The 12918-nt window shown below is 37.8% G+C and overlaps 3 protein-coding genes across 3 annotated transcripts; 2 read left to right on the plus strand and 1 right to left on the minus strand.

Annotated features, from left to right (window-relative positions):
• The first annotated feature begins 249 nt into the window (after window positions 1–249).
• LOC126874007 (ER membrane protein complex subunit 10) lies at window positions 250–1634 on the plus strand. Its single transcript, XM_050635528.1, has 4 exons — window positions 250–634; window positions 706–969; window positions 1056–1322; window positions 1402–1634. The coding sequence occupies exons 1-4, from the start codon at window positions 575–577 to the stop codon at window positions 1495–1497; spliced, it is 687 nt and encodes a 228-aa protein (XP_050491485.1). The 5' UTR covers window positions 250–574; the 3' UTR covers window positions 1498–1634.
• A 120-nt stretch (window positions 1635–1754) lies between these two features.
• On the plus strand, window positions 1755–6252 carry LOC126874000 (Bardet-Biedl syndrome 2 protein homolog). Its single transcript, XM_050635515.1, has 11 exons — window positions 1755–2132; window positions 2220–2339; window positions 2576–2764; window positions 2829–3011; window positions 3109–3331; window positions 3415–3626; window positions 3860–4030; window positions 4339–4443; window positions 4568–4880; window positions 5111–5365; window positions 5441–6252. The coding sequence occupies exons 1-11, from the start codon at window positions 1770–1772 to the stop codon at window positions 5533–5535; spliced, it is 2229 nt and encodes a 742-aa protein (XP_050491472.1). The 5' UTR covers window positions 1755–1769; the 3' UTR covers window positions 5536–6252.
• On the minus strand, window positions 6140–12252 carry LOC126874004 (ras-related and estrogen-regulated growth inhibitor). The gene is made up of 5 exons (XM_050635526.1): window positions 11104–12252; window positions 10740–11010; window positions 10181–10403; window positions 9500–9686; window positions 6140–7123 (listed from the first exon to the last, which is right to left on the minus strand). The coding sequence occupies exons 2-5, from the start codon at window positions 10876–10878 to the stop codon at window positions 6941–6943; spliced, it is 732 nt and encodes a 243-aa protein (XP_050491483.1). The 5' UTR covers window positions 10879–11010; window positions 11104–12252; the 3' UTR covers window positions 6140–6940.
• Window positions 12253–12918: the final 666 nt, after the last annotated feature.

Genomic DNA, 12918 nt, shown 5'->3' on the forward strand with positions numbered 1-12918 from the left:
AGTAATACAAACTCATGGTTTCATGGTCTTATAATTTTGTTCAAAGTATATTCTAAAAAGCAATACTGCCTGTAACATGTATTAAATCACTAATATAGTAAGTTAGAGAAAAATCACTATAGAATTATAATAGTAATACTGTACGCTATTCAGTATACATAATATGATTGGCGAGGAAAGTATAGTACCTTGTTGAAATATATAAACTTTATAAATATATACTAGAAACTAGCCAATAAAAATAGAAATAGCAGAAACAATTACGCTGTCATGTATAGCCTAATTTTAAAATCCAATGAGTTTTTAAAATAAATTTAGAGAAATAAAATCCGATAACAAATTCGAAACAATTTCAACAGAATATTCAGTAAAACTAATTACTAAATGCTAAGGTTATAAATATCTAAACCTATCAAACGGTAGTAGACTGACTGTCAAAGCACTTGCACCGTAGTGCAAAAATTCGCACATTCCATTAGTATTATTCGATAAATAAATTGTAAAATACATTAATGTTATAAAATGAGATTGATTTGATTTTCTTATACGTCGTAGAAAATAAATAATTTTAATAATGCAAACGATATATATCTTCATAAGTTTGTTAGTCAGCGTTTCATCGTTAGCTCGTGGGGTTAGTATATCTTCCAAATTTTTATAATGTTTGATATTTTATCGTGTTTTAAACAGCTACTAAAATTTTAGAGCGAACTCGATTATGACGGCTGGTTACAATTACGATTATGGCACGCATTTAACGACGAGCCAGAGCCCATTTTTATAGAACGAGGTAACGTCACAGTGTCAAGTGTTCGTAGCGGTGCTTCTGTTGTTGGACAAAATGGATTGTTACAATCTCATATAAACGAATTAAAAAACCTTGCTAAACATGATGGCAAATACAGACTTAAAGCAGTAGCTCGGACCTCTTCAGGAAATGAAATAACATTTCTAACTTCTGTACCTGCGGTAATCTTATTCCTTTGACTATGCTTTCACTTTATATATACATATATATCTATATATACGACTTATAATGTTTTCTCCACACGTAGTGTTATCTTCTCGGTTCTGATCTTGAAGATGTTATAACAATTTGGCTGGATAGCGCAGCCGAGCCAATAGTTGTGAGTGTATCGTCGCCTGGTCCTTGTAGTACAGAAAGTCCATTTACAAATATGTGGACAACCAACATTATTGTTAAGTATCCTGATGGTGGACCAGTTCCAGACACTGCTACATATATTCAAAAACTTGAACGTGAAAGAGAAGCAAGAGAAAGAGGAGATGCGAAAGATAACAGATCTTTCCTTGCAAGATATGTAGGTTTTTTGTTCTAAACAATGTTTGTATATTTAATTTTTTCAAATTCAGTTTATATATTATTGCTTTGAATTTCAGTGGATGTACATTGTCCCTGCATTAATTTTTGTTGTTCTATCATCCGCAACAAATCCAGAAGCTGGGGGTGCAGGAGGAAGTGCCCAAAGACAGTAACATAAAGTGTATTGGTGCCTCGAAGAGTGTTTGTGCGGGAACCGTTTATTTATAAACTTATAATGTACTTTCATAATTATAGTTATAAAAATTATGATTGTATCTTTTCCTGAATAAATTCTATGATTTAATTAAAATTTTTTGTTTATCTTTTGTTTTATCATTCCAACTAGTAACATGTAGAGCGAAAATTTTGTATAATGCAATATACATGCATTAGAGTGCTATAATACTTGTGAAAGTTAGCTGTTATAATCATATAATCTTCCTATATGTACAGTTTACTATATCAGGTAAAGTTCAGACAGGTAAGGCAGGGAAAGATCAATAATCTGCCACCCAATGAACAAGGCCACAAACTGTTACCATTATGCATTAGAATATGTGTAGCCACTCAAGCTGATCTTAAAATGGCAGCGTTTTCTCTAAATATTCAAAAACACGTGGAGCCTGGCCTTGTAACTTCCGGTAAATTCGATGGTTCTCATGCTTGCCTAGCGGCTGCAACTTATGGTGGAAATATTTTGGTACACAGCCCTCATAGGCAACCACAAATAACCGGCCAAGACCACGAACAATCCGACAGAAAAGTATCTTGGAGCGGAGAACTCGCGGAACTTCAGATAGGAACCGAGGTATAATTAATTAAATAATTATAAAGATACTAATAAAAACTAACTTTTACTACGAATTAATCAATATATATATATGTATATTATTAGATTACAGCATTATGCACTGGTCGACTTAGTGATGACGAGAGAGATATTCTTCTAATTGGAACTGCATCTCATATTTTGGCCTATCACATAGAAGACAACTCTGATGCTTTTTACAAAGAGGTACCGCAATTATTAGACTACAGATACTTATGCATTCACTTGAAATTTAAAGGCGCATAAAGTGTATATAATATGCAAAAATACATAAAATATACGAAGTATATTACTTGTTATAATATTTAATGGATGATCTGTACTTAGGTTTCTTAGGTTGCTTGGATATATGTAAATTTGCATAAAAATCCGAAGATCACTTATCATACTAAAACTCAAGTAAATTATATTGTTTTTATTAGATGTCTGATGGTGCAAGATGTATAATCGTTGGTAAATTAAGTTGGCTTCCAAATCAAGTTGCAATCGTTGGTGGCAATAGTTCGATAACAGTTTTAGACTCACAAGGCACAGAGATATTTTGGACAGTACTAGGAGGTATTGTAACTTCATTAGCTGTTTTTGACTTCGATGGGGATGACGAAAACGAGGTAAATTGTAATAGGAAATAAGTCTAATAAAAATCCTTCTCTAATAAATACAAACAATATTTAGTTAGTCATTGGGACCAGAGATTTCGAAATAAAGGCGTACAAGAAGGACAGTTTACTCTGGGAAGCTAAAGAAACAGCTTCAATTACCACTCTAACCGGCCTACCTAATAGAAGATTCGTTTATTCAGTAGGAAATGGGACTCTTGGTGTCTATGAAACGACTCAAAGACTATGGCGTGTCAAGGTCACTCTAAATTACAGAATACAAGTACCAAGAAAGAAATCAATATACGATGATTGAATGTAGGTCGTAGGAACGTTCGTTTTCATAAATTTTTCAGTCGAAGCATCGGGTGGTGGTCACGAGGAGCTTTGATTTGAACGGAGACGGTGCACCGGAAGTCATAACTGGTTGGAATAATGGAAAGGTAGACGCAAGGTCATCCAATAACGGCGAAGTAATTTTTAAAATTCAATTATCCGCCGGAATAGCTGGAATCGTGGAAGCTGATTACAGGAGAATCGGCAAATCTGATTTAGTCGTAGTGTCTTCTATTGGCGAAGGTAGGATAGAATGTGTATACCATATACGCATACAGTGATAGACTAAAAAGATTGACAGGAAGATTTTTCGAATTATATTTTAGTGCGCGGCTATGGTTCCGGTTCCGCGATGGATACTCCAGAACCTGGCGAGGCGATGCGCGATTTATTGGCGAAAAGGCAGATCCTCCAAATGGAGCTTAGGCAGAGGGCCGCGTCTGTTCCGAATATGTTCCATGGAACGAAATTGGCAGTGAGCTTGATGACCTGCAATGGTGCGGCTCGTGTGGCCCTCGCGTCTGGACCTGGACTTTTTGTAAGTCGATCGGTTCTTGCATGAAACTAATTTCTGTCTTTTTGAAGTGTTCTTTAACGCTTTCACGGTACAATAAAATAACGAAGAATTCGGAACGGTCGATGTAGAAAACAATTATTTCTTTATCTTTATAAAATTTCTCATATTTGTAGCATCAAACGTAAAAGATACATACATTCATCATTTTTAGACGAAATAAATTTTAATACTGTCGTACATTTACTCTGCCCAAGATGTATTGCGCGATAGTTTTCACCGAAGGAGTGTTCGAAGGCGAAACTCTCGTTGTCCATCCCAGCAGACCTAGAGGGGAGCTGGAAATAGAGCTTCGTCCTCCGAAGAATGCCCCTGTCGATATGCACGTTAAAGTATGCGTTGGTCCAGCTGCTGCAGATTTGTTACAGGTACCGTATAAAGCAAGGGGCATTTACAAAACATTTTACCGCATAGTATTCTAGTACAGCAGAATTTCATTTATCCGAACGAAATTTTAATGCCCGGTTAACTGAACTTTTGCTGGTTGAATTCATTTACCCAAACGTGAGCTCCTATTATGCGAACAAAAGATAGTTGATGAGATCCTATTATATTACACGTATAAACTGTTTATTGCCCGACAAATTCCGACGAACGAGGTTTTATTGGAAATTTTATTTCGATATATAAAACAAGTTTGTTCAATTTCTATCCTGACTTCTTTACTCCATTTAAGGTGTTCGAAATGGCACGCCAATTGCCGAGATTTTGCATGTACCAGATCATCGAACGGCCTGCGCAAATAGCGGAGGACTTCGCGAAAAATAGCGTCACAGCTGAGGTATTAGTTTTAATTTGTTGGAAATTCACATTTATTTTCATCTGCTTATTTTTCTAACTTTTCTACGCATCCTTCGAATAACTATCACCGCTGCTATACAGTATATCTATTTTTGGTTAATCAGTTTGCTGAGAGACCTCAAAGAATCGCTCTTTGGTTGAATCAGAGTCTCATCCTTCCGGAAGAGTTCGAAATTCAGGAAGACAAACCAAACAACGGAGGTATTGAAATGTGGCTTCGTGGCATGAGAGACAACAAGATTCATTGTTTCATGTCAGACGCAACGGGAAAAGTAACCGTTCAAACAGAAGATTCTACATTTGCTGGCGACATTATTCAGTCGTTAGCCTTGTACTTGGGCCTTAGAGAGCTTTCTTCCGAAGTTTCATTTCCGGCTGAAGAGAAGAAGATGTTGGACGCCTTGGAACACGTCAAAGGTGACTCAAAGTAATAATTAGATTGCGAATATATTGATACAAATTCGTATTTTCATAAATATAATTAAAAAGATGGAACATAGGCTTAGGTAATGGTTGTCCTCTTTTTGTGGATTTTCGCATCTTCAAGTTTCCCATAAATGCGTAGAAATCCGCAGTCCAACGATAAGAAAAGATATATTTTATGGTTTTCAGAGAATATCGGAGGATAATTTGTTTATTTGTTGCAGAGTTAAAGGAGATTGATACCAGACTGCAAGCAGAGGCAGCTAATGAAACAGTTTTACTGAAGAATATTATAATTCGCTTGGAGGATGCAAGAATTCTCGAGAATATCGATGAAATGAGAAAGAGGCTCGTACAGCTGAAAAATGTTAATGTCGATCTGATCAGGGAACATGAAATCAGAATGAAGAGTTATAGAGAACTCACGGCGAATTTAAAAGAATTAAATCTCGGAGTGCAACGTGCAGCTAGATTAAGAGGTGATATTTTTTATCTTACTTTTGCTTATTTTCCATTTGCTCAAAATAAAGTGTTATTAAAATTTGTATTACTAGTTGGGAAAAGTGCCTCAAACACAATAGCCCGTTGTAGAGCAGCGATCCAGGACGAGAATCCGAAGGCTCTCACGATGGCGATAAGACACGGATGAATTCAGGGGCGAATTTACCTTGACGCTAATGTCACTGTAAGCGTTGGGCGCCGGAACGCTATGAGGACCCCAAAAGAACTCTGCAGGGTTTTTACATCTTCTAGATTGCGTGAAAAACAATTGATCTCTTCAACAAACTGGCTTAAAATGGAAGTTTTCAGGACAGTTGTTTCGAGGACTGGTCATCGCATCGTGTCGTCTGTTAATTAACGAGAACCAAAGTGGAGGAACTTTAAAGCAAAGTTCTGAAGCTCGAAACTCGAAAAATAGCTCTGGTCGTGATCAAATTAGTTCGAGAAATTCGTGGGAGATAGGAAAGTCATAGGAGACGGAATCATAGGAGATAGATAGGAGACGTCTCATATTCCAGGAATTTTTCGAGGTTGCAATTTTCGAAAGTTCTAAAAAATCCCGAGAATTTGAGGTGATTTTTTAGTGTTTACATGCATTGCCTTGTTTATTTATTTTTTACGTTCGTTTATTCATATCCTCAATGATCATGAAATTTTTCTGAATTTTTGACATTTTACGTATTCTAACTGGCGAAAATTACAAGGAGAGTGAGAGGTGGACAAAGTTAAAGATGAAAGATACGACATTGGAATTTGCTTTAGAAAATCTATTTATTGATTGAATTTGAGAAATTATACAATAATCTTTACAATTAAATATACATTGTAGGATATGTATATGTTAATAAATATAACTTAATCGTAATTTGAATAATCTATAATTCATACTTATTTTTTCGAAATAATTATCGTGCAAATTTTATTTCATCGAATTTCTTAACATCAATATAATTTACAGTTAAATATATACTCGACAAATAACAGCAATAATTTAAATACATTAATATCACATGTAAGAGAAATATTTGAGGTACTACACAGAACTTATCGATCGTTTATTTACCGCTTAATCAGCAGATTTTTCTTTAAACTTTTTATTTCTATGAAACATATAACGATTCGAAACTCCATATTGGCCGATAGTGCATTTTTAATAAATTGCGTTAAACCCAAAGATAAAGCAGTCCAAAAATATCTCTCACTGACATATTTGTGGTTCTTTGGCTTTTGATCATGTTTCAATAGCGCATATTGCAGTTCACTCAGCACAGACTAGGACCACGAATATGTTATCTAATAATCTAAAAATATAGTTTAAAAGTTTAAAATCTAAAAATATATCGCAACGTGTGAAAAGATTCTAAAAATATTTCTCAAAGCGAAAAGATTCCCAAAATATTTCTAAAAATGAACAAAATACGCCTTTACAATACAATAAACGATCACGATACTACAAATTGACAACGAACAGTCGATATTTCTCAAAACTCGAAGGATTAGAACAGGAGCTTTATTAGAAAGCGCGTAGTTTTAAGCTGTAAGCTTGTGTTCGCTTAATGAAGGGTTCCTCGAACGGAGATGCTGAATCTTCGTTTGAGCGGAACTGGCGAGGGGCGTCGAAGAGCGTCCAAGGTGCCGTCAGTGGAGGCTCTCACCCTGAAGGAATTTGTTTGCTGGCCAGAATTTCCCGGCAATTCCGTCAACAGCTTGGAGATGTCGGTGAAAACGGCCATGACCTGTCGAATAAAAATAATCGAGTCAGTCCGCTGCTATCGTTACGTAACCTCGCGGGATTATCTGCTCAACCGCTATGACGATTATATTTGATATATATTTTTCTCTCATAAAGTACGTTTAAAACCAGTCTCATTATCGCTCATGCCACTTTTTCATTTGTGCTTGTGCGTAACAGTTGCGACACGTGTAGAACAAGTTATAGACCCCCTTCTTTTTACCTTTTCTTGCTCGTACATCCACCTGAAATTCTTTCAAAGAAGAACATATGGTATCGTCCATTGGATCGTAACATAATTTTGGTCTGTTTCTATATTTATTATACTAAGTGTCATAGCGTAAGGGAAGAATATTGTTGTATGGCGTTGAGATGACGCACTGTGGCAAAGCGGAAGAACCATGGAAACCATTCAGAGTGCCGAAAGGCCAGAATTAAATAAAATAAAATAAATAAATAAATAAAATATATTCGTTACAGAATAACGCGATAGTCTCGTTAGAGCGTTAACGAAATTTCGAGATGTTTCGTACAGCATACGTAATATATTTTAGACTCTAAACCGTCATGGTGATCGTTACACGACGTATTCGTGGTTCTTCGAGTCTCGATCGATTTTTAATAGCGCGTTGCGTTTCGTTCCGACGTTTCTCGAACGTTACGTTTCGCTTCTTCGGGGCTAAAACGATTTCAGGCGTGTTCCCAGCCTTGAAACGTATCAGAGTAAATTCGAAGCTCGGTCCTCGATACCACGACCGCGCCATATATCGTTTCCACCTAGTACACATAATTAATTGTGAAACAAATCTTTAATTACGATAGGCACGTTTACGATACCGATAACGCTGGAACGATCGTTTCGAGATGGCCGCCGTATCGCCCGCGTTCCGCCCGCTCCACGATACAGATTTTGTTTACCACTCTGCGATCACGCGTAAACGCCATGACCGGTTTCCCGGAGAAGTAAACAATCGTTTTAGAAAAATAACGAGGCTCGCGATTAGGCTCGACCGCGGGATCGATCGCGACAAAGCGATCGATTCGCCAACCGCTTGGTTCTCTCTTTCTCTTTCTCTCTGCGTTCTTTCGCCATTGAAATAGACGAGTAATAGCAGAACTTCAGCTGAGATTTCCGATCGACGGGGGCTTTCTTTCGCGATCGATGACGTGTAACGTTACGTCAACGATCTCAATGTCATATCGTCGCGTACGAGACTCCACGAATATTTAACTCGTCGAGATATCAAACGCTTGTCTGCCGAAGCTTTCGTGTCGGATGACGTGGTGTTGTGTCTGGCTGGCTCTCTACCAAATTTTAGAAAATGAAGCAAGTGCACGATCGTGACCCTCCATCGTTCGAGGAAGAAAAGGAATTTTTGAGGATGTTCCGAATGAATTCGTATAACAGATATGTATATCAGATTATATCGTAGATTTGGAATTTATCGAACCATTTGATCGAACGAAGATTACAGGAGAAAAACACGATAAGTACATATTTTCGTCGACTTCCTCGTCCACTAATTTCATTTTACGATTACAGGACAATTCGAATATGACATAATCGAACATGAAAGCAACACGTTGCTTCTTTTGTAATACTAGCCGATAAATTGAAGTTTATGAATTTATTTTCCAGGGTTAGTTAAATAGAATTTTAAAAATATATGCGAGCTTCTAATACGAGCGATGGTATATCGCTCGGAGGAAAGATCGTTACGAAACGAAGTGGCATTTGTGCAATGAATTTGTTATCTCGTAATTGTTTACCTTACGAATAGCATAGATAGTAATTTACAGGTCGGATGGCCTGTGTCTCAGTCCTTGCCATCTAAGGTTAAAGGTACGGCAAAAGAGTCAATGTCAGTGTTACGTCAAAAGCTCGTGGTTTTATCGTAATAGACGCAACGCCGCACCGCGCAATGCCCTGTCAACGACTACTGACTTTTCTAAACGTGCATTTACACAATTTTCAAATTTTTTTCCCCAACACGCGTTCAAATACGACAATTTTATTTTACATCGCTTTTCATTTATTTTTGCATCGTTGTTGTCGTATTATCGACTTGCAGAGTCGATATCGAGTAATGTTACACTTTGTAATTTGCATGGTTAAAGATTTAGCAGATACAAAGCAGTATTTTTGATAAAAATAATGTCGCTACAAGTTGGTTCGTAACATTTCTAACATGGAAAATGTCATCGACGTAGTACCATGTCTTTTTCGAGGTCAGGTTAAAGCGCATCGACGCAGCATTGGCAATGGATCTATTATTAATACGCATCTAATTATGGAAGGTAAAGGCCAAGACGAAGGGTGCTCGGTATACGAATAATTATTTTCATGGAAAGAAAATACAAATTTTGGTATTAACGTTACCTGTTCGACAGATTCTCTGACGGAAATTTCATGAAACGCGTGGGCCTCGATCTCTTCCGCCCTTTGACGCCCTTCTGCCGTAGAAACTACCCTTTCACCAGGAGTGTACGTTAAATCTGCTTTATTCGCTATCAGGATTACTATCGGTGGAACCTTTCTAGTTTTTCTCGCGTGCGATACTAGAAATCTGAAATAAATATCGGGTAAGAAATACTAATTGTAAATTTTTATCAGACAGAATTGTAGATATTTAAAGATATATTTATGACGCATAATGTAAACAGTGAGATGCGATTCTATGCGAATTTGTGGTAAAAACGCTTTTTTAATTCGGAACGGACGTTAATTGCGAATATTTAATAGAATATAATATCAAACGAATATTTATCGTAGAAGAAAGGTTGTAGAGAAATTTACCACGAGCATTATCTTTCAAAAATTCCGTAAGAATTTTGTAGAAAAGATATTTTTCGTGACGTATCCCGTGTAATGTAACGATCAACGATTTAAAAATAGCTAATTATGTTCATCAGTATATTCGCGCGTCACTTGACAAATTATATTCCCCTTCTTTGATTATTAATTCATTACGCTTCTTTATCAATAGAAACGTTACATAGACTAAACACTGTTATTCCAATCAGTGTTGTTCGAATCGGAGCGATTAATAAATTTTCTTACCGAAGACGAGATGTTTCGTCGAAGCTGACACGATCCGACACCGAGTAAACGAGAACGATAGCATCTGCCCACCGTAATTTCAGCTCGGACGGAGGTGGTAGATATCCTGGGGGATCAGTTATCTCCCACGCCGCATCCAGGAAACTGTCCACTTTGTAAACCCTCTCGATAGAACAATCGTACTCCCCTATATACCGTTTCGTCGCGAATCGCACTGCCAGGGCTATCGATCGTCGATATGTTAGTGTTTGCCAAAGATAGAATCATCGCGTAATATCGATCTCACGTGGAGGCCTCGAACGTTTGAAAATTTGGAAACTCGAGAAATCAGAAATGTAAAAATTCGGAAATTTAAAAATTCGGATGTCTGGCAATTCGAAAATTCGAAAAGTCGACAGTTCGATAATTTAGATTATTTGGAAATTCGAAGATGTTTAAAGATTTTGGAAAATAAAAGATTTGGGAATTTGAAAATCCGACAACTGGAATATTAAAGTCGACTGCCTGTGAAGTATCCTGAGATATTTGAAATATTATAATTCTTAAATTGGATTCTTACCGGTTTTACCAACGCCCTGATGTCCCAGTAGGATTACTTTGACAATTCTCGGATCCCTGCTAGTGAGGCCAAGATTCCAAGCTATCGGAGGGCTAATTCTCTTCCTCAACGACGTTGCTGGCGGACTGAATCTCTCCATGACTTAACTGTCACTGAATTCCCTCTGGGGTGTCTCATCGATTATGAAGCCTCTCTTTTTCCCGCTGATATTTAATAGACGTGTTTATGCACGCATTCTTCCTGCTACCTTTTCCTCCGATCGATCCGCAAACTGGTAAACGAACGATATTCGTTTTAATTTGATCGCAATTCCCTCTCTCTCTCTCTCTCTCTCTCTCTGTGTTTGATCTTGCTTTCTATTTACCTTCATCAGCTCTTCCGTTAACCGATTTCTCTCTCTTTCGTAATTGCCAATTATTTTTATATTACGTTCTGCATTCTACATTTTATTTTATTTTATTCCTTTTTCTCATATTATCTTACCGCTTCTTAAATCGCTATATCTGTGTAGATTCTTTGATTTATTTAATTGCCAATTATAATACACTGTCTTGTTTTTTACAGACGCTGATAAGCAATTTGTTTCGTAAAGGAACGAATCGCATTGATTTATCCGATGTCTGCTATTCCCAGAAGTTAGTTTCTAATTTATTACTTTTATTTTTGCTCGTAGCGAGTCCGGGACACGGACAACGTCCAAAATAGAAAGTTTATCAAATCTGGAATACCGAATTCGTTCGATAACCAATTATTTGGGTAATACGGTTATACAGGGATCGTACGATTCCGTGCGAGCACGCGGTTCGGACTCCGCTTCAAGATTATTATCCAATGCGTTGCTACGAATCTCGTATTGAGAAAGCTAAAACGTCAGTGTGCGCTTGAACGGAATACGCTTAAACGAACAAATTGTATTCCACGGTTTTCACTCGTTTTCGCACGTAGAATAATCTGCCGAGTATTGCCTGCTTCTACCTGGTCAGTAATTGGCTTCGTTCACACGTACTAAGTAAATTTTCAAATTGAATTTTATCGACGACGAAGCACCGCGTAAAAAACCTTTCATTTCACATCTTCCGTTTATTTTTTTCATGGAATCACTTTCTTGTCGATCGGGGGATCGTGATCACCGAGACAGCCTGTGTAACTCGCTAATTTACTTGTCCCTCTCACATCGATTTCCTCGTGCTCGATCATCGAAACTGTCACAAATCGATTCAGTGACATTAAATGGTCCAGGAAGTTTCGAGGGACGCACGTGAATTCCATTTTCAAACTTTCTCGGTCAGTGCGTTCACGTGGTGGCAGGATATCGGGGAATGCAAAGGTCGTTACATACTGGCTTAATCAAGATACGCGATATCAGTGTCGCTGGGTCAAACGTTCGAACAGCTGGTTTCGCAATTCGCGGCCCTCCTCCTGGATGGAATAAAACCGGACATCGCGGCGGCTGCACCCGCCTCAGCCGCACGATTCTCTACTACGACCTGGCTACTGGTCCAAGAGACCGGCACGCGTCCAACAGTTGTTATTACTTTTATGTAAGAGACGCGGGGCGGCTGGCCTTTTATCGCTCTCGTTGCGCCGTCCCGCGCCAATGTTAGAACAAGCGTACAGAATCAGTGAGTCACTGGCGTTTCGATTTCCCACCGTGGTTTCGTGCGGTAATTCCAATAGTTACCGTTTAAAACAGTCGAAACATTTACCATGCTAAAACAATTTCAGCATTTGCCATAGAAAACCGCGAAGGCACGTTCAGACTATCGATATTTATCGTCGATATTGACGAGAATGTCGAATATCTGGAAATATCGACAGTCTGAACACCGAGTCTTTGTCCTACTCGAGCAAGTAAATCGAAAATATACTTTACAATTTTTTCATATGACGCTTCGTTTCTGAGAAAATCGAGTTTGAAGATTTGTCGAGTATACCCAAACTCGGCTACGTATCGATTTGGTACGAATAAACGGTACGAACAGCGAGTAAACGATTCAGGGCCTCGTCTTCAAGAAAATAGAATTTGGTTAAGAACTGATCCAACGCACACGCACGATACGCTTTCAAATTTATTTTCCTCGGAAACAAGGCATCTTACGAAGAAATTGTATTCTACATTTTTGACTTATTTTCACGCGCAGTTTAAACTATCGTTGATCGTATTCAGTGCAGATTTAGC

This window comes from Bombus huntii, chromosome 15 (genome assembly GCF_024542735.1).
Source record: "Bombus huntii isolate Logan2020A chromosome 15, iyBomHunt1.1, whole genome shotgun sequence".
Lineage (NCBI taxonomy): Eukaryota > Metazoa > Arthropoda > Insecta > Hymenoptera > Apidae > Bombus > Bombus huntii.